General features: G+C 37.3%; 1 protein-coding gene, 1 long non-coding RNA gene and 2 pseudogenes across 3 annotated transcripts; 1 reads left to right on the top strand and 3 right to left on the bottom strand.

The window, feature by feature from the left end:
• Positions 1 to 27,033, bottom strand: part of LOC148737511 (uncharacterized) — a 182,314-nt pseudogene that overhangs the window by 120,434 nt on the left and 34,847 nt on the right.
• Positions 5,387 to 7,088, bottom strand: LOC148737519 (uncharacterized). Its single transcript, XM_088747810.1, has 5 exons — positions 7,076 to 7,088; positions 6,590 to 6,748; positions 6,213 to 6,461; positions 5,783 to 5,906; positions 5,387 to 5,643 (listed from the first exon to the last, which is right to left on the bottom strand). Exons 1-5 carry the CDS (start codon positions 7,086 to 7,088, stop codon positions 5,520 to 5,522), a joined length of 669 nt encoding a protein of 222 aa, XP_088603936.1. The 3' UTR covers positions 5,387 to 5,519.
• LOC148737517 (DNA-directed primase/polymerase protein-like) lies at positions 11,103 to 27,008 on the bottom strand (annotated as a pseudogene). Its single transcript, XR_015996582.1, has 18 exons — positions 26,805 to 27,008; positions 26,634 to 26,723; positions 21,586 to 21,664; positions 20,831 to 20,920; positions 20,213 to 20,259; positions 19,377 to 19,472; positions 17,380 to 17,453; positions 16,650 to 16,723; positions 16,139 to 16,342; positions 15,302 to 15,373; positions 15,094 to 15,188; positions 14,907 to 14,989; positions 14,687 to 14,781; positions 14,058 to 14,180; positions 13,526 to 13,604; positions 12,942 to 13,024; positions 12,188 to 12,231; positions 11,103 to 12,055 (listed from the first exon to the last, which is right to left on the bottom strand). The product of XR_015996582.1 is annotated as a DNA-directed primase/polymerase protein-like (transcript).
• On the top strand, positions 22,337 to 26,375 carry LOC148737518 (uncharacterized). The gene is made up of 2 exons (XR_015996584.1): positions 22,337 to 22,692; positions 25,538 to 26,375. It is a non-coding gene; the product is annotated as an uncharacterized LOC148737518 (long non-coding RNA).

Raw genomic sequence — 27,033 nt, 5'->3', positions numbered from 1 at the left:
TAGTATGTGGGAGGCATGGGTTCAAGTCCCGTTAGAGCCTGAAGTATATCCAGGCTTCAGATAATGGACAAATATCAGGGCATTTCTTTAAAGCCGAATAAAAGCTATTCTTCATTTAATTATGGTAAGTGGCTGATAATTGCTGTGATATCTCCTCTATCAGGCTCCTTAAATCTGTTGATGGAGGACATATCCTGGATTTAGGTTAAACATTTTACACATCGTACATTTTTTTCCTGTCATTTTCTTCTGGCTAACGTAAATTTAAATATTGCAATAATTTTCCGTAAATCGTTTTGGACACTTGGCATATTTCGAGAGCCAGTCAATATTTTTGGATGGTCTGCTTAACCCTCGAGAATCTAAAGTTTCTCTTGGCTATCAGAGTCAACTTGTGTTGAAAATACTGACAAAGTGCTCTCGGTTACTCATGAAATAGAGACTCAATCAATAGCTTTTTCTATACGCGGACGATAACCACTAACGTGATTGTTCACATCAACATACTCTTGTGATGCTTTTGAATAAAGTATGACGATTGAACATGTGATATTGTAAACCAGTTTTTTCTAAAGCTTGATTTGTATTAGCTGGAATGGTTCAAGTCATAAAATTTTGTTGCGTCGTAATCGGTTTTATGCTAAGTAAATATTTAAGGGCTACGAGACTTATTAGGCTTGGGGGCGGGAGAGTTGAGTTTTATTATATAAACAGTATATTTTTGCACGGCAAAAAAGTAAGAAACCCGTCACAAAACAAGAGAACAGAGTTAGTTCCTGGTGTGGAACCGACAAAAGAGTAGTGTAATAAGTCTAAGCATCATGAAAAAAATATATTTTAAGTCCTTGAGAGCAACTGAGGTCTAGATGGAGCTTAAGTTCAGAGAAGTATAATTCTGACACCGTCTTTTAGAATGGCCGAGTTTCCGAATGTAAGAGGTCCAATTCGATAATTTTTTTACATTGCTTGCGTTAGGGGAAAAAGGCCCATGAAGGATGTTCCTCGGACCTGTTTTGAAACCTACAGAGATTAATAATGACTGAAATCAGACTGTCATAAAAAGAAAGAACCGTAATTTGAATATAAAGTTAAATATGTCCTTTTGATCAAGAGGATATAAACAGTTTATTGGTTATAAACTCCTGGATTGACACTGTTACCTTGAACTGGGTGAAATAAGGGCTGAAAGTAGTGCAATTGATAACTAAGAGAATGGAGTTTTTATTAAAATTTGGAACCAGGCTTTGGTAAATGTGCGGGTTGAAGAATGAATTTCCTCTTTTCAGGCTTATTTCGGCAATTGCTAAAGTTTTTAGCTCACCTGCTGGTCATAAACCTTCATTTGATTGTCAATACCGCCCATCAAATGAAATTTTACCTAATTACAAATTATATGAATCCCCTCCACGAGAAAGAAGAACCTCCTCAACTGTATCTCGCTTTCAACGTGTGGCTCTATAGCTCAGTTGATAGTACCGCTGGGAGGCACGAGTTCGAATCCCGTTTAAGCCTTAAGTATATCCAGGCCTCAGATAATGGACAAGTATAAGAGCAATTCTTTCAAGCTGAATAAAATCTATTCTTTATGTAATTATGAGAAATGACTGATAATTACTATAATAGCTTCTCTATCAGGTTGCTAAAGTCTGTGTATGGAGGACATATCCCAGTTTAGGTTAAACATTCCGGACATCGTAAATTTCAATTTTTGGATAATTTTCCGTAAAATGTTTTGGACAGCCAACATATTTCGAGAGCCAGTCAATGTTCTTCAACTGCTTTACAGCCCTTTGCTTTATAGCCCTTAGAAGGGCTGAATTAGTATGTGGGAGGCATAGCTTCGAGTCCCGTTCAAGCCTGAGTTCATCCAGGCTTAAATACGAAAGGTGGGCTATAAAAGGAGCCTTAGCTCCCACTGGACCATTCGTCAATCAACCGTCGCGTGATGTAGAACTCTAAGAGTCAAGTCAGCTTGAGCTACAGCTACTCCAAAGCAGTGAACAGCGGGCGCATTCCTCAAAATCGTTTTATGCCTTCATCACAATACAAGAATTTTTGAGATTTGTATATCCTTTCTGTCTTTATTTGTGGCGGTAAATGTGAGATTGAAATAGGTGGTTCGCACGTTACCTCATGCCACCATGCTGGTGGATGTAAACAATAGATATCTCATTTGTTCCTTTTGTTCGTCTACCAGCATTTGAATTTGACCCGCACACGTTAACGGTGAGTGACAAATGAGCCTAGGTCTTCCCAGCCTTCGTGTTTAAGATAATGAACAAATATCAGAGCGTTTCTTTCAAGCCGAATAAAAAATTATTCTTCATGTAATAATGATAAATGACTGATAATTGCTGTAATAGCTTCTCTATCAGGTTACTAAAGTCTGTTGATGGAGGACATATCCTGGACTTAGGTTAAACATTTTATCCGTATCGTATATTTTTATTGTGTCATATTTTCTTTTGGCAAACGTAGATTTAAATTTCGCAATAACTTTCCGAAAAATGTTTTGGATCCCCAAAATATTTCGAGAGCCAGTCAATGTTATTGAGTGGTTTGCAAGGCACTCAAGAAGCTAGCGTTACTCTCGGCTATCGCCTTGCGCGACTCGTACGCTTCTCAGTTTTGTGCTTAGCAACCTCCCGCGTGCATCCAAAACTCGATAGTGTGCGCTATGGTGTTTACCATTTGTTAAATTTGATTTTCAATCCGCAGATCAAAAGAAAATATTTCATTAGGAATTCAAAGATTAATGTCGTGCAGAAAAATTAACCCGCTTTTTCGACGATGATCTGTTTTTAAATGATTTATTATCCGTACTTCTAAAAATATTTGAAGGATGATGAACACAATATTCCCCTTTGACCAAACAATATGCCTGGATATTTGTCTTTTTTTTATTAACATAAGTTGTCCCTTGAAGCTCGTAGTTTCCCTCGAGCCTCGCTCTCTTTTGGTTTTTTTTTTTTTTTTTTCTTTTTTTTTTTTTTTTAACAGACAAATATCGGAGCATTCTTCAGGCCAGACGGAAGCTATTGTACATATAATTACGATAAATGAACGATAATCGCTGTGTTTTGGAAGACTTCAGATGGTAACTCCTGTATATGGTTGTCTCAAGTCTGTAGATCGAGGGCATATCCTGGATTTAGATGAAGCATTTTACCATTCATGTCTTTTGTTGTCTCATTTTCTATCTGGCCAAAGAAAATGTCCATTTTTGCGACAATTTTCTGTGAAAACGTTTTGGACACTCGATACATTTCCAGAGCCAGTCAATGTTTAGCAATTTGTGTGATGTTTACAGCACCATGACTATTTTGAACTTTTTGCCATTAGTTGTGATCAGTTGTATCAGGCTACTAGTTCCAAGCCGTCTTTATAAGCAAAACACTGGCTAATGGTATTGCATAATGGTTTTGTCCGCGCGGGGGTTTGCACTCGCTCTACAGGTTCAAGTCATCAGATTTTGAGACGGTTCCATTGGATTTTGTGTGCCACGCAGATATTTAAGAGTCAAAGAGGGGAGGAAGGAGGAGGACTTTAGAACTTATCCATTGTATCATACAAATACACTGAAATTTCCGCTTGAATGGCTGCGTTTTGAACCCTGCAACGTCCCTTTAAAGGCGTCTCTTTTAAAGGCGAACAATAGTGTGAAATGTAAACGGATAACTGTATTACTCACAGTACAGTTAACTCGGTGTTGTTAGCGAAGACTCCAGGTGGTAGCTCCTTTGTTTGGTTGTCATCCAAGTCACTACGAAAAGGATATATTGTTGATCTAAAGTTTTTTCTGGGTTATTAAAACTAGGCTTTTTAAACCCTGATAAAATTTAGAGACCACATCATACTTTCATTATCTAACTAAAAGGTAAATAATGCAAACTTACTTCCGGGTAACTTAGTAAGGCTTCCGGTAACCAGCAATATTTCAGGTACATAAGAACGATTAGTCAGTTTTAAGCTTCAACCCTCAACTTTAAGGAACGGCCATGGCATGTTTCATGAGCTCTTGGGCACTTAAAGTTTGGAACCAAGATTTTATAAATACGCGAGCTGAGATATTTTATACGTGTGATTGGGTCTGTAAGAGTCGCTTAAAAATGTGTCTTGGAATAAGCAATGCATGTTTTTACTTACAGTCGAATCAACTTGGTGTTGTAGCTGAAGACTCCAGGTGGTAGCTGTGTTATCTGATTCTCATATAAGTACCTATTTAAAAAATTTACCAAGAGTTATAGGTTTTACCTAAGTTTGTGAACCAATCAGAGTCAACTTGTGTTGAAAATACTGAGAAGGTGCTCTAGGTTAGTCATGCAATAGAAACTCAATCAATAGTGTGTTCTATGCGGGGATGAGATAATTACTATTATTAAAAACTGGATCATTGGATAATGCAATTCAAGACTTTTTATTGGCTCAGCCATTATGGTATATGAGCCAATATACCATAATCTAATTTCTGTACAGTGTTAAATCCGGTTTCTTCTCAGAAAATAAAGTCGAGAAGATTTGTCTTATATCTTGGGGGCGTTTTTTTAATAAAACAATTATTCCACTCTCGCTTGTTGGATATGAGATGATTATAGCCAACTCGGCGCTACGCGCCTCGTTGGCTATCTATCATATCATATCCAACGCGCGTTGTGGAATAATTGTTAAATGTAATTGTTCACATCAACATATTTGCTGTGATCCTTGCAGCTTGCTTGTATTCTGTCAGTCATCCGTTGGAAGTTTTAATGGCAAAGCAAACAGTTAAAGAGAAAGCCTGCAAGGACGATCAACTCTCGTTTTTTCCTTCTCTTATTTTATCACATTTATCTGCGCAGGGTATCTGACGCATGAAAATAAAACAAATACGAACGCAAAAGAACTAGGTAAAGATAGAAAATGAAATTTTTAGAGCCAAGGCCACCAAAGTCCGGTGGTAGCCTTTTTCTTACAAATATTCAGATGACTTAATGAGGCCAGGTTACCCCCATCTGTTTATCACTACCAATCAATTAACCATCGCATCTTGTTCCATTGCCTTAGCTCCTAGCTGACTACACCCTCAACGCGTGAGAAATTAGGTAATTCGTAACTCACTGCTTGTCAATATCAACATACAGGTATGCATAACTATCATCTACTTAGAATAAGTAGAGTGGGAGGGGGAATGGGGGGGAGCAAAGCAAACAGTTATAGAGAGAAAGCCTGCAAGGACGATCAACTTTCGTTTGTTTCCTCTCTTATTCTATCACAATATCTGCGCAGGGTATCTGACACATGAAAATAAAACAAATACGAAAACAGAGAACTAGGTACAGATAGAAAATGAAATTGTTAGAGCGAAGGCCACCAACATCCGGTGGTAGCCTTGTTTTTAAAAATTTTCAGATAATTTAATGAGACGAGGTTACTCCCATCTGTTTATCACTACCAATCAATTAACCACCGCACCTTGTTCCATTGCCTTAGCTCATAGCTGACTACACCCACAACGCGTGAGAAATTAGATAATTCGTAACTCACTGCGCGTCAATATCAACATACAGGTATGCATAACTATCATCTACGTACAATATGGTCAATTCTGGGTTGTTATCGAAGACTCCAGGTGGTAGCTCCTCTATCTGGTTGTAACTCAAGTCCCTGAAAGGAGGATGTATCATTGAGTAAGGTCGAGTGTTTCACATCTTGTCCTGTTGTTGTACATTTCCTCTCTGTCCGTCCCCCAACCCCCTCCCCTCCTTCATCACCTCCTCGTAAAACGAAGAGTTGAAATGCTTACAATTTCGCTGTAGAAAAGGGCAAGTGCTGTGGAACTGACTGTAAATATTCTCCCCTACATTCAACGCGTGTAACTGAGCGCATAATGCCAACGGCAGTGGTACATTGGCAGCGATCTGGGCACCCTAGAATATAAAAAATAAGATATACTCTTACTATCGTATTGTTTGATGCAAGTTATCGAGGGGATTTTAGTTTATTTGGTTGAGTTGCTAAAGAGTGTATTTGAGTCCTTTAATAAGGTTGGTACCCTCAAGTCATCTCGCGAAAACTCAATATTAATCCAGAGCAAGGCAAGAAAAAATTTTAATAGGTCAATAAAACTATGGTTACAGTCTTAAAGGTTAGAGGTATAGAAACTTGCAAATGTTCACTATATTTTCCCCTGACCTGATTCAGTTAAGAATCAAATTTTCATTATTAAAACTTACTTTCGATGACAAGACGGATTTCTTTTTTGTCCAAACCATCCTGTGTGTTCACTTCACAGCTGTACTTGTCGCTGTTTTCTCCAGTGATGGTCAGCCGATACAGTACACTTGTACTGTTCTGTACCACTGTGCCGTTCTTTCTCCAAACAATGACTGGAGCCGGTGCACCCTGTGCTGGACACCAGAGGGATTGATGGCGGTTGAAAAGCACATACTGAGTCTTGAGCACTTTATCCAAGTTGGGTTTCACTGAAGGATAAGAAAAAGTAATACTTAGACATCACAGAAGTATTTGAGTCTGAGGAGCATAGGCAATGACCACTCTCAATATATGTAAAATGGCTGTCAGGGGCTGATTTCAGTATCTCAATACTTGCCTTTTGTATTAGTAGTCTTGTTTCTGTATAAACCTCTGAAAAGGTAATTGGAGTTATCTGATTTTCTCAACCACAAGTTCTGTCCGCAAGATCGCACAATACCGGAAATGTTTCTTCCACAAAATCTTCCAAGAAGATTGGCAGACTCGTCGTATCCATCTCAAAACTCAAGGTACATATTATCATCAAAGCACGGTATTTCATTTGAAGTCTTCAAGGTGAAATTCAGTTCTACATAATGCCCTTTTGGAGCTTGCAAAGGTAGGCTTGAGCAAAACCGTGGGACGACTCTCTGAAGGCATACTTCCGCCATTAACCCAGCTGCTTATAAAATCAAGAGAAAAAGATAGAAAAATGAGGGAGGAAGCTTTTGTTAGAGTCGTTTCAGGGAATGCTCAATATAACTTTTTGATGAACCCTAATTTCTCCTTACACTGTCAGTCCTGAATCAAACATGAAGGTCACGAGAATAAAGGAAATGATCACCAGCTAAAGACATGTACACCTTTGATTGTTAAACAAATTCTCCCTGTCACCACCTTAAGAACTGTATGGAGAAGAACATGGAGAATATGTATACTGATGTGAGGGGTTATTAAAAGCTAAGCTATATATGTTTGGTTATGTCTCTGAACACTTCTGAGAAAAACATAGGGAAATGACATCACATACGAGAGAACTTTGGTCGCATTGATGTGGAGCTCTCAGGAAGCATTAAGTCTTGCTCGACCAAAACTTTTTCATTTGCATTGCAGTCACCGTGACTTAACTTAAAGGGACGCGTGACTTAGACCGGCACTGACGCAATGCGTGGGTCGATTATCAACCGCTCTCCTTCCTCCAAAAGACTGCTGACCGCACAAATACTTCCTTTTTGTTGTTCTCCACAAATTAGGAGTTTGCCTGCTCAGATTTTAAAGTAATCTTTGCAAATTTCGAAATTTCGAACTTTGCTGCGGTTAGAAAATAATTTTAAATGGCTTTGGAGAAGTCCACGGTCAACATTCGGAGACAATTACATTAAACGATTGAGAAATTGACCAACGTAACTCAGACGGACTACTCACTGAAATCTAACTGGTAAATATTCAGATAAATCTAGATGTCTTAAACCACCTGGTTTTGAAATTAAGCACCCAAAGTATATTTCAGATTCTTGCTGAGTGCACAAAAAAAAAGAAAAAAATTAAAAGCGAGAAGATATCGTAGCCGGCATCCGAAGCTCTTGTCTATCGTTATTAAGATATTTAAGATATTTCAATTCATAAGATACACACTTTATTTCTTTTATTGTTTCAGTTTGCTATCAAAATTTGATTAAGGAAATTTTTAATTCAGCGCCTTTTGGACAGACTGTTCTCGTATAAAATGTAGATGACATAACTACGCGAGCGCGCGTTTGATGCCAAACAACAAAAGTCAAAAGATTCTGAGCGCAGTGATTGGGGCCCTTTTTCTTTTTTGTACAATTTTAGAAATGATCGTTTTTCAGTACAATGCAGTCAAAAATTGAAACAAAAAAAACCGCTAATGCATTTTTTTTTTTGTTGACTTCAGGCGTCGCATAAATTACGACACAGACATGGTCGTGATCTGCTGCTAATATAACCAAACAGACTCGAGAGAGAAGTGGATATCAACTTGAGTGCTGTGTTTTCTCGTAGTTTCCCAAGGAGCAGTAACTCTATTTTCTTAATGTTCTCCAGCCGGGGTTATCCACAGTGTGTCTCCCGTGCGCATCTCACTTACTTTCTCGCGAGTTATTTAATGCAGGCCTGGATATTTAAGGAATTAAAATGCGGGCTATTTTCGTAAGAACAAAAACCGAGTGTCGAAAATTAACTATTTCCAATCCTATTGAATAGGTTTAAATACACATTTAGTCTCTTAACTTAATTACTCCACTAGATGAAGAGAACAGTGCTTACAGAAAGCAATAATGAAAGCCCAGAAGGTCCTTTTGGACAACATCTTCCTGTTTTCTGCTGATGGGCTGAGGGAACGTTTGAAGATCGCGTAGAGTTTCAGAATATACTCAAATAAATATATCTTATTAGAAGTTTTGTTGTGTAGTATTGATGAGTGTTTTTACGAATTGTGCCGTACAACGAGTACAAATACTCAACGACACTACCCAACAAAACGTTTGATAAGAGAGTTACTATCCAACACGCCAAATTGTTATTTGAGTGCGAGCGAATTTCGCCTGTACTTCTGGAGTACAAATATCGCGTGATATTTGTACTCGTCTCGTGTGTTATTTGTACTCAAGAAGAACTTTTGGATAATACAGTAAAGTAATGGATAATGCATTTTTATCCAGGAGAAGCGCACTGTATGTTTGTGGAATCTCATAATACACGACAGGTCTCAGATGCCGAGTCTGTCTTCCTCACAAAGAAGTTACAAATGATAAAATGTAGCCATATCATAATCGTCCTTTATTACAAAAAATTTTTCAAGACACTGCTGTGCATAACTGAAGCTTTAACGGGAACTTCTCTGAACCATATTTCAGTACATTTGACAACTGAATAAGAACGATTTATATTGTCACAATATTATGAAATTGTCCCTAAACCGGAAAAGAAGGTTGGTAAAGAAATTATTGAAAACAGTAATTTCTCTCCTACCTTGCAATTACATTTTCTCCAGTGATGAAATCTTTAAAGTTGTCTTATTCTTCTACGGTATTTCTGCTTTGTTCGAGCGCCAGAAAGAACGTGTCACGGTAAACAGTTCACTGTATAAAAAATGTGGACATATTGTTGTCATCATTCCTGCGAACAAATTCTAAATAACCACCAAAAACGTAGTATGGGAAACAGCGTTAATAAGTTTTAAAATTTCTGAACTTCGATTCCTTTTCTGAGGATTGGGCGAAGTTTTTGATGACAGGCCTGAGTAACTACGAATATCTCTATCAGCCCTTTAAACGAAAAAATGGAGAGGTATTCTGAATAAATAATTGCCATGTTTGAATTCCAAGGACGCAAAAAATGTTTTTTTCTCCTGTGCAATTGAAATATCATCCTTCACTCGGTTTTTTAGATATCATAATTCACTGTCATTTAATCTTATCTTTCTTTGTACATTTTAAATATCAAAGAGAAATGAATACCTGAGATATATTTTCGCTGCTCCCTCACTTCGATTCAGATCGAGTGCTTTAAAACAGCAATGACGTCATACACTAAAAGCAGGCTGCAATGCGGCTTTTCCAGATCATTATCTTAAAAATACAGTCTTATGAGTGAGTTTTCCATTCATTTGAAGTCACTATGGACGACATCCTCAAACATCTGTCATAACGTCAGCAATTGTGCCTTTAGCTAGTTTTGCATTTCTATAAATATAAAAGGTTTTGTCAATTTTACATGGTGTGAGTCACCAGCTTATTACAGTTTGACAACGAAAAAAAAACCATTAAGATTTATCCAAGAGAGGCTTCTTAAGGGTTTTTACAGTAATTTAGAAAACATATCAATAGAGACGATACAGTAAAACCAGCAAACTTAGGAAAATTGAATTGATCATTTTGAGGTATGATGTCGCCATGGAGATAGACTTTAAGTCTTTTATTCTAAATTATTAACCACTTTCAAAAATGGCTGCCGAATTAATATTCTTTTGTTTAAATTTAAATTAGCCTTTCTGGCCTCGTTTTCCAGTACAAAATTCAAAAGAATACATCATCTCAAGCGAGGCCAGAAAGGCTAATTTAAATTTAAACAAAAGAATATTAATCCGGCAGCCATTTTGAAAGTGGTCAATACTGAAGAAGTTAGCCGAGTTTATGAACTAGACCCAGTTTTCTTGCCTTACGTCCAAACATATTTAACACAGATTTTGAAATCCCATGTATGATTTGGGACAAATTTGCACTCCACTTCCATTACCATTATTAGGCAAGATGCGACACAGTGATCACGAAAGAGAAAATGATAACACAGTTTACATCTCATTGCTAACAACTACAATAACAAAAACATGATTTACACTTAAAAGGTCTTTGAAATCACACTTGGACAACAGATGTTATGCCTCGGTCAATTCAAAGCTTCAACATCGCCTCTTGTGAGCCCAAATATGTACTAATGCCCGACCCAACTGCCGGATATCATGGTCATTTTTTTTTTAGGGAGGGGGGGGAGGGAGGGGAGGGAGATTAAAGGTAAGATCAGCGACAGCAACCCAATCCTCCCTTGTTTTGTACTCCCCTACTGCTGTCGCACAGTTTAATATCACGTTTCCTTTCACCAACTGAAGACCTTGAACCGGCCATATTTTTTATATAAGGCTTTCTAAAATAAATGAACATAGTACGCATCTTCTGATTGGTCAATTCAGTTTCCAAGCGGATGCTTTTTTAAAGGGGCCCGCATTTGATCGGTGACAACTAGTTATGTCATAAGAGCAACGAAAAACCTTTTTCCGGGCTCTAAAACATGATCAAATAACTGGGAATGTGAGAAGAGACGAAGGCGAGTGATTTTTAAACTTCTTTTTTAAAGGTTTTTATTTGGGTTCTTACAGCTTCTTTTGAAAGCCTCTCTTTTTCAAAGCTTTAATTCTTTTCCGTTAAAACCAGCTGATCACATATTTGAGAACTGAGATATCTCAGCGCTACATGGTTTACCACTCATTTATGTAGTTAGTAAACACTTCTCGAAACTGTCTTTGAAATTAGGGCTCTACAGGACAACACCGAATTGAACTTAACAAATAACTTACACTATCTTTGAAGCTTTTCCTGGTAAAGAGAGTTATCAGATAAAAAAAAAAGTGTGCTAAACTAGTAAGTTAACTTAGGTAAAGCCGTACTTTCGGCCTCATCCGCAGCCATGGACAACTCTAAATCACCAAGAGATTCTTAATCCAACCACTCAGAAACTTCCTCTTTTGATAAAAATTTTTCCCTCGCATCATCAACGCAATAATCCTCAAGTAATACCCCACCACACATATATTTTCCACTCATCCTGGCTTCTGTTTCATCCTGACAAATCGCATAATTTGGTGAGAGGTCAATTCCAGCCGTTTTATTTATTTGGTTTTGTTGCTTCTCTCGTCTAATAATTTCCATTTTTCGTTCGTGTAATTCTCATTATCATGACAAGATTGTCACGAATGCTTGTTGTGATCCCTAAGGCTTCTTGTATGTGAAACTGCACCCTCGCTATCCCAACTGTGGTGTGGAATCTGAAGCTCAAGCAGTAATGCATCGTCCAAGTCATTACCGAAGTCACAATCACCAACTTTAGGTTGCGTAACACAACCACTATTGTCAAATTGCATTACATCTTGTTTATTTCTTGGGACACCATCTTCGTTCATGTTGTTCTCGTTTGTATTTAGCATTTCTTCCATTTCATCATTCCTAGAATCATTTAGCCTCTGCTCGCATTCAGATAACAACTTACAAAGCTCTTGGTCATCAAAATCATTACTTGAAAACTCGTAAAACTGAAAAATGAAAATAAACGGTTTAGAAAAATTTTTAAATGAATTAACAAAAGAGCTATGAGATTAATCAGCGTAAACTACACTTCATGAATCGTATTCAAATTTTTTACACAGGAGTGATTATTCAATTACCTTAAAACTTGACAACGGATTGATTTCCTGTGGTATAGGCTTTTCTGAAAGTAACCACACAATAAATGGTTTGCAAATTACTTTTTTTGAACATACGACAATAGACTATGACTAGTTTATATGGTAAAAAGTCTTTTATCCCCTCAATGCTTCCACAAATAGCGCAACCGATAAAGCTTTCCCAATGTTTGGGTAATTAATGGATGAATGTGAAATTTAGTTAGGCCCTTCTCGCCGTTAGGAATATACTCCAGGCTTCTCCCCGATTATTTTTTAAGGCTGCATCTTTATTTCCATACTTTTGCGAAGTCTGGAAAATTTTTCGCAAAAATACACACCTTTCTTATAATTTTAAGAGTGAGCGTCTCTTGACTATCTTTTTGAAGGACTGTAAAAAGCTAGAATGATGCTGGTAAAGATTTGAATATAGATAGATAGATAGATAGATAGATAGATAGATGAGATAGATTAGATAGGTAGGTAGATAGATTAGATAGATTAGATAGATAGATAGATAGATAGATAGATAGATAGATAGATAGATTAGATAGATAGATTAGATAGATTAGATACGTAGGTAGATAGAAACTGAAGGTTATTTCTCCAGTTCCTGGAAAGAATCCTGTCATACTTTGCATTTCAATTGGAATCTGCGCGAGAACTCTCCATGAATCGTTCTTCCGCATTCTCGATTTTTAAGTCTGCTCCCCGACAAATCCTAAAAAATGATGTGTTTTCGGCATCCAGAACATACCAGGGGAACGATAGTCAATCCCTCTACAGTCGGGGTTATGGCATTTCTGGTAGTAAACACCAAGTCTCAAGTCTGCCACAATCCTAGTATAAAAATATTAACTGCGTGTGGGTGTATTTTCCATAATCATTGATTCACCTTTCTTATAATTCATAAACGATATTTTGTTTATTAACCTCATTTTCTTTCAAGGGAGTTTGGATAGCACAACATAAGCACTCTGCAGTAGAATCGTCGTGATCCAAACCCGAAGTAAACACATTTTAAGGCAAAGAAAATACATGCACTTTATATGATAAGCTGAATAACACGTGCACTCTGATTGGTTCTTACTTATGATCTATTAGAGGACAGACGCATAGATGACGTCACCATTTACATTATTTGCTCTCTAACAATATAAAACAAATATATTTCGTGTTGCAGAAGGTCTGTACAGTTATAGATCACAGAAGACGTTCAAATGTGGAAAGACTCTATGTTCTTACCACCTTTTGACGTTACCTGTGATCTACTACTAAACAGATGCACGGAAACAGAATCTGCCTGTTAATCATTACTGAAAGAGTGACTTAATGGCTTACATCACGTTATTACTCTTGTGCGCTCTTCCGATGTTTTCACACCAACGGTTATTAATAACATCATGAGTGATTAACTTTCCTGTTGAATAAAAAGAAATTTGTTTGTTTAGACCTTATCTCTAGAAATTCTCTGCACTCATCACAGCCTGTTTCACTGAATTTGAAGGAACATCTGATCTCCTGTTCATTACATTCCTTGTCCAGAGGCACGCCTCAGACTGAACTGAATCTATGCACAACATAAATATTCATATAATGTTCCTATATGTTCTAATGCTTTAGAGATCAGTGATCCAGTAGCATCATCCCATATCAAGCTAAAAATAAACAGTACCAGTCAATACTTAAAGACAAAAAGAAAAAAATGAAAGAGAGGAACTGTCTCTGAGACTTAGAGGCTTTTTTGAAGGCTCGGTTTAGACAAAATGTAGAAACGTCAGGACATTATATCGCTCGTTTTTACCTGTAAACGTATAATCATATCTATATATAAATACTTTTTATGTGTAAAAGCTTTTGTCTAAGACGGTACCTTGTGGAAAATAAACCCATCTCCTGATTTGACCCTGTACTCCACCCTTGGTGAGAACACTTGAGATAAAGTTGTCAATTTCAGGATAAGGGGAGTGTTCGTATCCATGCTGAGAAAGCGAACCTAGCAACAAGGAGAAGAATTTAAGTAAAGACAAACTTCCTTCTTGTGATCAAGTTTCTTTAACATCACTGAAAAAAAGAGACCACAGGAGAGGTATAGAATCTGCTCCAACTAACACATAGGTCAACAATGGGCTAACAGTCCGTCAACTTTCAGCTAACTGTTCTTTGATTGTCGGCTAACAGTCTGATCACTTTCGGCTAAATGTCCTTTGATCGTCACCTAACTGTCAGTCCAAATGGGCTAAATGACCTGCAAGAAAGCCTTTGTCAAACGCTTCAGTGCCAGGGTTTCTTTGCCTCCAGGAAAATAAGGACTTGAGCAACGCGAGATAGTGATCGGTCTGCGAGGGGGTTAAGCACCAACACTGAGAGCCAGAACCCTGGCAAACCTCTCCCTGACTTGTCTTAAATCTTCCCATGGCCAGAAAATTACTACAGGGCCGTATTTACTCAACGTTACGTCTTTACAAATATTCTTGATAGGCAAGTAACTACAAAACATACTTGAATCGCGTGCATCCATTCGAGAGGATCTTTTGCAAGATTTCTCACAGCTGCCACATGTTAATACTCTGACATCTTTTCCTCCCACTTGCATACTGTTTGAATAGGATTACAAAACAGAAAGAAGCATTAATTATAGATTGAATTAATTCTTAAAAAAGTTACACCGGTTGAGGACTCAAATTTGTCATCACACTTGTCAAACAAGTTCTGTGCTCACCTGACATTGGATACTAGTGAATCAAGAAATAGCAAGTACTCAGAATCTTTGGAGAAACTTCCTTTCACATTTTTGAAGCTAGGCTGTTACGAGACAAACAAGACACGAAAAATGTGGTCAAACTCTCTCCATCTGACATGTGTTAATAATAAAGGCACAACAGAGAATTCCTTCATTAAAATAATACCTTATAGGTGTTCTGTCTGGAGAGAACCAGATGAGAATCTTTTATTATCTTTGTTGACTTGAAAATTCGAAAGTTTCTATTTCTTGTATAAACCCCTGAAAATTAAAACTAGTGAAGTCAGCAAGTGACAATTTTCTCGTCTGCACAAGATCAATGCAACATTTACATGTATTGGCGTCTGATTTTACTTTCTTATTATTAAACACACCTTGGTCACAGAAAATCCCCAATTCACCTTTTCCATCCTTCACAATAAGTTCTCTTAGTTCTTGCAGGTTAACTATAAAGGCAAATGAAAGTGCTACAATTACTTTGTGAATATAGCTTCACAACAAAATTGATTTTTTTTGTGCATGTGCTCCAGACAAGAACAGCGACTCTCTCCACTTTAGGGTAGAAGAGGTCATCAGGAAACTCAGCCAAGTGATGAAGGTTACCTGCCAACACATGAGTCAAATATCTATACCAACATTGTAATGACCAGGTGACATACTTTAACGCTTAATCAGAGCCAAGTTATCTCACGGCACTAATTAGAAAAAACCACAAAAGCCAATAAGTCACTGTATTTTACAAAATTTAATGAATAATTTTTTTGTTTGGTAAACCTCAAAATAGGATATTAAATGTAAAGAAAACCCTCACCTAACTAATCTTTGTGTTTGAAAAAGTCTCTTGAAAGTGTTTTCTTTTCCTTACTTTTGTTTCCTTTAAAAAATTTCTGAAAATGTTTTAAATTCCATTTGCTTATTTTGGGAGACACTAGTTGTTTCCTATATTTTCCTTTGAAGTTTGTGCAGAAAATTGGTGATCAAGCAGCGAAAAATTAATCCCAGTGCACACACTTGCCATTTGACAGCAGTGCTTTACCTTCCAAGGACTAGCTACAGAAACCTGGAAAAGCTCTGGTAATGAGGGGCCCATAATGGTCACAATGCAAATTCTCTGTTTCAGTGTAATGAATTTAAACCATACTTTATACCGAACATCAATAATATAAAAAAGCTGACTTTGCAAACACTACACAATCAGTCCAAAACTGCACCTGAGGTAAAGGTTTCACGTTGTGTCTCTTCTTGTATTTTTGCATTAATTTCAGATGTGTGGACACAGCCATTTCCAGTCAAGACCTCACTCTTTGGCCATGTTGGTTGATAAGAGTCAGAACCCACATCTTTGTTTGCAGAAAACTCAGAACCAACTCTGAGCTTCCTTTCCAGTAATTTGCAAATGTGTCGGACAAAGTCTCCTGAAAATCAGAGTTCTTGATCGAAAGCAAAAATTGTCTTAATTGAGTAATACAGTATTATACACAACAACTTCATGTCTGGATTAAACATAGCTAAGGCCACAAAAATTAAGCAGAAGAATTAGGCAGTCAGAGCAAATCCATTTTCTGAAGGCTAATGAAGACCTTCAAACTGTTCCACTACAAAACAAGACAACAGCAAGAAATCCTCGATCCTTCAAATTATCTGCAGAATTGCAGCCTCTGAGTTACTTAAAGTAGCATAATAGAGTAAATATTTTCTGTGCCACAAACAACAGCATTTTACCAGCATGAATGTTATCTTTAAATACAGCACCAGGTAAATGGAAGATCAGATGTCTCGAAAACTTAGAGGAAGTACTGCAAACAAATCAACAACAATTTACTTGTTAATAACTCAGGGGATTACAGAGTAATTATATAGATCAACAGATCAAAATTATTATTTAGAAATGAAGTTCTCTTGCAATTTTGGCAATGTGAATAAATTATAGGTAAAGAGATACCATGTTAAGGTCAGGGTTTGGTTGGGTCATTGTGACCTAAATTTCCTCTGACAATGTTACTTTATCGTCTTAGCTGAACAACAGCAGTGGCCAAAGTCAAAGAGGAAAATGAGAGAAGCTATTGAAACAACAAAAGGAGGCCAAAACCTTAAAACAAAGAGGAAAAAACTGTTGATACATGAACAACAGGGTTGTACTTCAGCATGACGCACTGAATGAAAGAGGAGCATTTCTCTTTGAAACATCTGAAAAGACCAAACCAGGCTCTGGAATAAAGTATCTCTATATTTTTAAAGTGATGATTATCATTAAAATTGTTGGAATCCCAAGTATGTTAGACCTCAGGAATACTTTCACTTGCACTGAAGAGAGCAACTAAGTTGATCAATTACCATTTTTTAATCACCAGTATATCATAGAAAATAGTAATAGTACTTCACAAGGATAATAAGAAATCTTATCTGAATCATGCATTTGCATGGAAATAACCATTCATTACTAGACACTAACCTTGAATCCAAATCTATAATATATTTCCTGTCACAATCAACACCATAAATGTTTCTCAGGTGGTGACAAATAAACTGAAGAAGAAAAAATCATTCATATTCATTCCATAATATGTCCTCCTTTTAATGCTCCCCAGGAATGAGAGATCAGGCTAGGGTTTAATACTCCACAGGAATGACAGAGCAGGCTAGGGTTTAATGCTGCCCAGGACAGATAGATCAGGCTACGGTTTAATGCTCCTCAGGAATGACAGATCAGGCTAGGGTTTAATACTCCACAGGAATGACAGATCAGGCTAGGGTTTAATGCTCCTCAGGAATGACAGATCAGGCTAGGGTTTAATGCTCCTCAGGAATGACAGATCAGGCTAGGGTTTAATGCTCTCCAGGAATGACAGATCAGGCTAGGGTTTAATACTCCACAGGAATGACAGATCAGGCTAGGGTTTAATGCTCCTCAGGAATGATAGATCAGGCTAGGGTTTAATACCCCACAGGAATGACAGATCAGGCTAGGGTTTAATGCTCCACAGGAATGACAGATCAGGCTAGGGTTTAATGCTCCTCAGGAATGACAGATCAGGCTAGGGTTTAATGCTCCTCAGGAATGACAGATCAGGCTAGGGTTTAATACTCCACAGGAATGACAGATCAGGCTAGGGTTTAATGCTCCCCAGGAATGATAGATCAGGCTAGGGTTTAATACCCCACAGGAATGACAGATCAGGCTAGGGTTTAATGCTCCACAGGAATGACAGATCAGGCTAGGGTTTAATGCTCTCCAGGAATGACAGATCAGGCTAGGGTTTAATACTCCACAGGAATGACAGATCAGGCTAGAGTTTAATGCTTCTCAGGAATGATAGATCAGGCCAGGGTTTAATGCTCCCCAGGAATGACAGATCAGGGTAGGGTTTAATACTCCACAGGAATGACAGATCAGGCTAGGGTTTAATGCTCCCCAGGAATGACAGATCAGGCTAGGGTTTAATGCTCCTCAGGAATGACAGATCAGGCTATGGTTTAATACTCCACAGGACAGATAGATCAGGCTAGGGTTTAATGCTCCCCAGGAATGACAGATCAGGCTAGGGTTTAATGCTCCCCAGGAATGACAGATCAGGCTAGGGTTTAATGCTCCTCAGGAATGACAGATCAGGCTAGGGTTTAATACTCCACAGGACAGATAGATCAGGCTAGGGTTTAATGCTCCCCAGGAATGATAGATCAGGCGAGGGTTTAATGCTCCCCAGGAATGACAGATGAGGCTAGGGTTTAATACTCCTCAGGAATGACAGATCAGGCTAGGGTTTAATGCTCCTCAGGAATGACAGATCAGGCTAGGGTTTAATACTCCACAGGACAGATAGATCAGGCTAGGGTTTAATGCTCCCCAGGAATGATAGATCAGGCGAGGGTTTAATGCTCCCCAGGAATGACAGATGAGGCTAGGGTTTAATACTCCTCAGGAATGACAGATCAGGCTAGAGTTTAATGCTTCTCATGAATGACAGATCAGGCTAGGGTTTAATGCTCCCCAGGACAGACAGATCAGGCTAGGGTTTAATGCTCCACAGGAATGACAGATCAGGCTATGGTTTAATGCTCCCCACGAATGACAGATCAGGCTTGGAGGTTTTCACTGAGCAAACAACTCATAGAATTTTCCAGTACAGCTTTTTACAAGACAGACAACAGTCCAGTATTATTTTGTTCTATGTTATCTAATTTGCTCTATAGCAGCACAAAGCAAGCCAGCAGAAAAAAATAGATATCAAGTTATTTACTGGCATAGATCAGTCCATAGGAGAAAAACTGTACCATAAGTCTTGAGTATGAGCTGAGGCCTTTAGCCTTGGGTGGTGCTCTCGACCTCCAACACAGTTTTTCCCTTTATTAAGCAGACCTCCTCCCACACACATTTACTCAGCAATGCAAAATATTCTCATGTTTGTCTGCACTTATTCTCTTGTCTTTAATGAACTGTCTTTTACTCACCTTGATGAAAATGTCTACCATACTAACTGGCTCCATCCTTTTGTGGATTAAATTTGGTTTTGAATTCCAGGTCAAAGTACAGTCGACAAGCAGCCCCTATGATTATTCAAAGGTCCATGATATTGCCACAGAATCTTAAGTGTAAGATATCAAACCAACTTAACAATATAGTTGCTACCAGACTTCCTCATTTTAAAGACAACAATCATTCACTCCATCAGGGCCAGGTTGTTCAAAACTGGGTTGATAACCCAGGGTTAGTGTGAATCAAATCAGATTTAAGATCTGAAAGCTTTTAAAAAAAACTTCAGTACAATTCTTTTTGTCTACAATTTGATGACTGAACATCCTTCAAAGAATAGAGAAAATTATCTGTTGTGAGAAAGGCTTTTGAACAAAGGAACAAAGAATCTTGATTAAAATTTAACCCTGGGTTAGCGCTAATCAGCCTTTGAACAACTGGGCCCAGACCTCTATTTTATTATCAACAACTACAATGGCCACCTCCTTCATCTCAACACTATTTTACCAATCTAGAATAATTTGCCGTCTCAGTTTTCAACAGTTTCACTCCCAATTAACTCCTTAACTCCTTAGCTCCCAACTGAGAGACCATAACAGAATACCTCTCTACAACATCAATTCAATATCAAGCAGACAACTGATGAGAATAGTCAATCCAACAGCAAATTCTCCAAACTAACATCACAAGAATTGTAAAGAGTACAGTTAGGAGGCTTACTAATAAGATCTTGGGAGTGAAAGCACAAAGTCTATGAATGACTATTTTAAAAATATGTATTAAACAATTATATTATACACAGATTTAAGAGTACCTTCTGGTATAACTTCATAATAATTTCTGTCCTCTGGTGAACATATCCTACCAAGTTCAAAAAAGAAATATCAGGAATGACAAGGAAAGAATAAGGTTTTTGTTTGTCTGTTCATTTGTGTGTTTGTTTTTTTGCACTTGCATCAACTGTCTTCATTTCGAGCTATTTGGTCATTTTGAATTTAGGATCTGTGTAAAGGTCAGTTGAACTCTTCATTGGTCAGCTTCACCTACCCTTCCCACCAAGCTTTTGCACTGCCAGAAGTTTTAAATATACCATGCCTTGTAGGGAAGAGATCCAGGGCAGGGATGCAGGAGATGTGCACCCCATCCCTCTGAGATGACCTGCACTTTTCTTACACCTGTATAAGAAAACTCAACAGTTTGTTTGTGTTGAAGAAAAACATGAGACAGGATTGAAAAATGTATGTCTGATGCCTTGAGAATGGTAGTTTAGCATGGCTGTTTCAAGCAGTAGCCCTTCTTTTTGTCAGTGCAGACATCAGCTGGGTCATTTGTTAATGGTCCCACTGTGTCTTGAGAAAAACCCTGGATCCACCCATTTGTGCATTTTTTTGAAGATTGCTAAGAACTGCAGTAAAATAAATGTGATCCTGACCTTGTGTATTTGTGCCAAAAATATGGCAAAGTTGCAACAATATGCACGTTTTCCATCACAGACTTTCTCTTTGGCAAACACATGAACATCCTATCCAGTAAAAAAATTAAATTTCACTATAACATGTGCTACTAGTTACAGTATTTCATTACTTCCTATCCTTATACTAGTTTTGCTTTATGGTGAGAATGAACCCAAAAGTACAGTGATTGTAGAAAGAGAAAAACAAATCCAAAAACTGCTATTCCTAATTAAAAGGTAAAAATCCAGTTACTTCACTTGCATTGCAAGACATTCTTTCAGAAACAAATAAAAATTTAGGTGAAGTAACTCTGCTGAATAAATTATGGAATGGTTGAGGCACAGAAAGAAATTAATGTTCTAAGATGAGAGGTAAACTGTAAACCTTCACTAATAATTGTCTGCCTTGGTGTGTGTTAGGAACAGCTACGTCAAATTTGTCAAAGGAGAATTCTTCTTCTAAAATCTTGAGAAGCTGATGTTTTGTTAACCATTGAGATTCCATAAACTGCAGGTACGTTTTTCTTTGAGGATTAAAGTTGCCTTTCTGAGTGATACTAGGCCTAGACCTGCCAATCACAGTGAATTAAATAGTTGAAGGAAGCTTTAAGAAAATGATAATTTTGAGGTGACAAAAAAATATATATATAATATTACGTTTGCTAAAAAGTATGTCTTAACTCCCAGAAATGAGAAGAAATTAAAAGAAACTTTTAAACCTTTAGCTCACCTACCTCTTGACAAGTCTCGAGGTAATCAAAGGCCATCTGTTGTCGTGGGAAAGTTTCAAAGATAGGTGGAGGGTCCTCTATCCTAAAAAACATCATCAATGTTAGGGACGTAACTTCACAACTGAGTTGTAATTTTAATTACCAGCAAAGATAAGAGTAAAGCTGAACATGCAGCGTAGTGGAAGTGACAGAGTAAGTCTTTTCTAAAGCACCCATTACACCCACTAGAAACACATTAGACATTCAGTCTTTTCTAAAGCACCCATTACACCCACTAGAAACACATTAGACATTCAGTCTTTTCTAAAGCACCCATTACACCCACTAGAAACACATTAGACATTCAGTCTTTTCTAAAGCACCCATTACACCCACTAGAAACACATTAGACATTCAGTCTTTTCTAAAGCACCCATTACACCCACTAGAAACACATTAGACATTCAGTCTTTTCTAAAGCACCCATTACACCCACTAGAAACACATTAGACATTCAGTCTTTTCTAAAGCACCCATTACACCCACTAGAGACACATTAAACATTCAGCAGCTATTAAACCTCAGAGGACAGGCCTGACTTCAACAGCAACTAAGAGATTTAAAAAGTTCAGATCACAACGAGGAGGGGCATTGGGATTTCTGGTCTTGCAGTTTTGGCTATTTTTAGACTGGTTTTCAGCTTTTAGCCGAAAAAAAATCTGCTTTTCGGTTTTGGTGCTCATTCCAGTTTGCAGATTTTCCATTTCTTTTAAAATGGTTTTGGGTTTTTATCAAAAAATTCCAATGGGTTTTGCATTTGGTATCAGATATGGTTTTTGGTTTTTCCTATTAGGTTTCCATTTCTCTTGTCTCACTGCATAAGGGTTTTGATAACAGGGATGTGGAAATTTAAATCATTTTGATGGTTTTACACATGGTTTTCAGCTTTGATCTGCTTTTTTTTTTTTTTTTTTTTTTTCGCAGTCTTTAATAGACCCCAATACCCCAATGCAACACTGGTTCTACCTGCACACAACCTCATGGATCTTGGAGTGCTGTATTTTGAGGAGAAGTAAATAGGAAGGAAAATATAGAAGTCCATGCTGGCATTTTAGTGAGATTTGGAGCAAGGTAGGTTGTTTTCTAATCATTATTATCCCTTTCGTAATGAATTACGTTGATAAAATTTCCCATTAAACTCCTGCTTTATATGATCATTTTCATCTTTATCTTTATCTAAATTGTTTGGTTCACTGATTAACTATAGCATAATCGTACATCTTAATTTGGTGATGTATTAAATTTATTGAAGCCAAAGGTGTAAATTGGAATTGTGTAGGGACCATTTGTAACTAAAGATGACACGAGGGTAGGATTTCCGCACTGCACAGCCCCATACTTATGTATTATGTATTATGTACACAGTTTATGGATAAAAAAAAACAATGAAGAAAAAGCAAATTGCCTTCAGGAAAACGTTTTTAAATTAATAGAAAATTGCAATAAAACATTTTTTATTAAAACATTAGAATACGTTTGACATGCTAGACAGCGACATTTTGGACATGGCAGTAACGTCATTATCCAGTCAAAATTATTCAGCTATTAGAGACTAAAAGTGGTTGAAACATTTGCCAAAAAAATAAATAACTAAAGCTAAACAAAAGTATGTACTGATTCTGAAACTGAAACTATGCATTTAGATACAATGAATATATGAAAGTTCATATTTGAATATATGAAAGTTCATATTTGTATCTGATTTATCATCACGGGTTTATTAAGAATGAACTTAACGGCCTGCTCCCACTTGGCTGGTTAGCTCAATTGGTAGAGCGCTGCACTAGTATCGCAGAGGTCAGTGGTTCGAATCCCATCCAGGCCTGATTTTTTTCAGGTCTGATTTTCGCTATTGCATAAATAGCGCTCTGCATCATACGTAACTTTGCACTTAGTTGGTTATAATAATTATTCTAGTTTTTAAATGTGTAAAAATCTCTGCGGGCCGGCCTCTACTTTTCATAGTAGCATTTCGTAAACGAAGCTCAAAAATCAGATATTGCCTAAATTGGCAATGTTTACATCTAATGTTGTCAACAATAAGCATTTCACACAAATGAAAAGTGCAAAACTTTGAAAGAATGTTATCTTCTGAGCAATATCCCAAAGAGAAATCTCACCTCTAGCTGTAATATTTTAAAAAAATATTACATGGAGGACTAACCAATGTAACTACAATCATGTAACTTAAATCGTGTACATATCATCCAGATTCTAAGTAACGTACCTTCTTTCATGTGAATTTGAGCAATCCGAAATCCTTTGACGATACATCAATATACTTGTCTGTCATTTGAAACAAAGTCATGTTGAAGCTGGCTGATCTACACGAAACTATCATAACACCCGTCATTTGTCATAAACATGTACATTATCACAATGGCGTGAAAATGACTTTCTCCATGAAGTTTATATCAGGTCGCTCCAAAGAAGAAGAAAAATTGACTTTTTTTAATATTTCAGCAGATTGCCATGCATTCTGAAGTAAAACAACCAAAAAAAGAAAAGGGAGGAAAACCTTGATTGAACTTTCATAAACACTGAGAGTGAGAGTATACATGTAAATTGCAACTTTTCAGTGGTAGTACTACACATAAAACCCAGTTGCCACAATATCAATTTGTACAACATATTGCTTCTTTTTACAAACAGCAGGTTCAAGCAGATGTCATTTCCGGGTGACAGGAACTGAGATGTTTCGAATCTGAGACATTTCGAATCATCTGAAAACTGTTAGAAAACTGTCAGAAAATTTGCACAAGATATGATAACGAGAGACTTGTCACTGCCGCAGTGCAATTGAGTCAGACAATGTTTCCTTCCATGTCTTGATCAATAAAAAATCAAAACAAAGTTCAAAATGAAAGATTCAATGAAATCATGTCATAATTCCACCTTTCAAACTACTCACTATCCACACGCAAAGCTAAATTTGTAGAAAATTATTGTGATAAAATCCCTGTTCCATTTGTTGTAATAAGGCCATACTGAGTTGTTCAAGGTTCACGTGGACTATGTGTGTAAAAAGGTGGCATCAAGGGTTAGTATTCTGGGCCGTATTAGAAGTTTCGTCACAAAGGAGGTAGCAACACTTGTTCATAATGCTTTAATTCTTCCCTTATTTGATTACTGTGACATTGCCTGGAGTAACCTTCTACAGCAAGATAATTATCGATCGACTACAGCGCTTACAAAATAGATCTGCATGGATTATTACACATTGCTCTCGCTCATCTTAAGCAATAGAGCAGCTGCAATGGCTGAATCTTTCCAGTAGACGCTATTACCACAAGGCTAAACTCGTTTTTCTCTGTCTTCACTCATTAGTTCCTAGTTACTTTTCATCATATTTCACCAGATTTTCGAATATTCACAACTATTCCACAAGGAAAAAAATGAGGCTATACCTACCAAAAGTAAAACAAAATTTTGGGAAAAGGACCTTTCTTTTTACTGGCACAGAAATTTTTAATGAACTTCCTTTAAACATTGTGAAGAGTGTAAACATTTAAACATTCTGCCGCTGAGCAAGACATTTCTTTTTATCTTAACTTGATATTTTATCAACTATTTTAGGTCCTAACGGAGTTTTGGCTTTGTGGTCTTAGGCTGTTAATGTAGTTTTAAAATCCTTCTCATATATATAAATAATTGAGTATTTTGATGTAATTTATTTTTAAGAAACAGGGCCCCTATGGAGACCAGCCTTGTGCTGAATGGGCTACCCTGTGTAAATAAAGTTTTGCTTACTTACTTCAAAATCTCCACTTTGTGATAGTTTTGGCATGAGTGGTTGATTTTGATTTTACATGCATTACTACCACTGACAAGTTGTGATTTATACTCTCACCCTCAGCGTTTACGAACGTTAAATAAGGTTTTATTCTCTTTTTTTTTTTGGTTGTTTTTACTTCAGAATGCGTGGAAATCTGCTGAAATATCGAAACAATTAATGTCCATTTCTTGTCTTTCTTGGAGCGACCTGATGGAAACTGGAAACTTTATGGAGAAATCCAGCGTCACGCCATCATGATAATGTACATGTTTATGTTAAATGATTGGTCTTAAGATAGTTTCCTGTAGATCAACCAACTTTAACATGTTTCAAATGACAGACAAGTATATCGGTGTATCATCAGAGGATTTCGGATCGCACAAATTCCCATGAAAGAAGATACAATACTCGGAATCTGGATGATACGCACATGATTGTCGTTACGTCGGGTAGTCCTCCATGAGGGTTGATCAACTGTTTTAAAATATTAAAAATAGAGGCAAGATCTCCAGGATATTGCTCAGAAGATAACATTCTTTTAAAGTCTTGCACTTTTTATTTGTGTGAAACATTTGTTGTTGAGAACATTAAATGTAAACATTGCCTGTTAATTTTATGCAATATCTGATTTTTGAGCTTCGTTCGCAAATTGCCACTATGAAAAGTAGAGGCTGGCCCGCAGAGATTTTTACACATTTTAAAACTAGAATATCATAACCATGAACTACCTGCATAGTTTCAGTTCCAGAATTGATGTACTTTTGGAGACATTTAGACAAACGTTTTCCCTGTTTTACCCTACAGCAGAAGTGACCAAAACTGTACCAAAATAAATAGTCTATTGGTGTGTTCACATCCACTCCAAGGGAAAATAGAATGCATTAAAGTAGAGATGAATGATGTCACTATGTATGGTAGAAGTACCAATCTGTAATGTTGCATGTAGCTTGAGATAGACAAATAAACATTTTACACTTCTTTTGCGATATTTTTTATATGAAGATGAGGCTCCAGGCCTCGAACAAGCAGCCATTGTTACCATGGCAACAGGAGTGCTGTAACCTTTAACAAGGGCATTTTTGTGCATCCCCACTGAGAGCCTAGCCGCATGCAAAATTTGAAGGGGGGTTGAAAATTTTCATTCCCCAAGATGTTTGATTCTTACCGATGAATAACATTTGCATAATTTCAAACGTGGTAATGATTTCTGTCAAATATACTAAAAAGTTGGGCGTACCTTCGACGTTTAAGTAAAATCGGGTGATCTCCGAATTCCCTGGCACATCTCTCCAATTTACTCATCTTTTGTTGCCAAGCTTCATTCGTTCTACAGCCAGAAAATTAAACAAACTAGTAGTAGTTGTAAATGAAAATCAACACAACAGCTGATTAAGTGACGTGCAGGTACCTCTTTGAATTGTCCCCATAAAATGCCCTCGTTGTGATGGTACTTTGTGCCATCTTATAAGTATGTATCCATCACGATCGTGTTTCTACTCATATATGCTAAAACTATCAATCTACCACACGAAAACGCGAACCAAACTTGAATTGTCGTCTGCCTCTCGTCTGCCATGTTTTTCAATATTTCGCGCGGTATACCGCTCGCCAGAAGTTATGGGAAATTTTACCATATT

Source organism: Stylophora pistillata, chromosome 2 (genome assembly GCF_964205215.1).
Source record: "Stylophora pistillata chromosome 2, jaStyPist1.2, whole genome shotgun sequence".
Classification (NCBI taxonomy): Eukaryota; Metazoa; Cnidaria; class Anthozoa; order Scleractinia; family Pocilloporidae; genus Stylophora; species Stylophora pistillata.
The sequence above is the reverse complement of the archived record's forward strand: the minus strand, read 5'-3'. Positions and strand labels throughout refer to the sequence as shown.

Coding starts and splice junctions, on each gene's coding strand:
- LOC148737519 (XM_088747810.1), bottom strand. Junction 5,907..6,212: donor AATCCGTCTTGTCATCGAAA/GTAAGTTTTAAT, acceptor TTTATATTCTAG/GGTGCCCAGATCGCTGCCAA. Junction 5,644..5,782: donor CCCTTTTCTACAGCGAAATT/GTAAGCATTTCA, acceptor TCCTCCTTTCAG/GGACTTGAGTTACAACCAGA.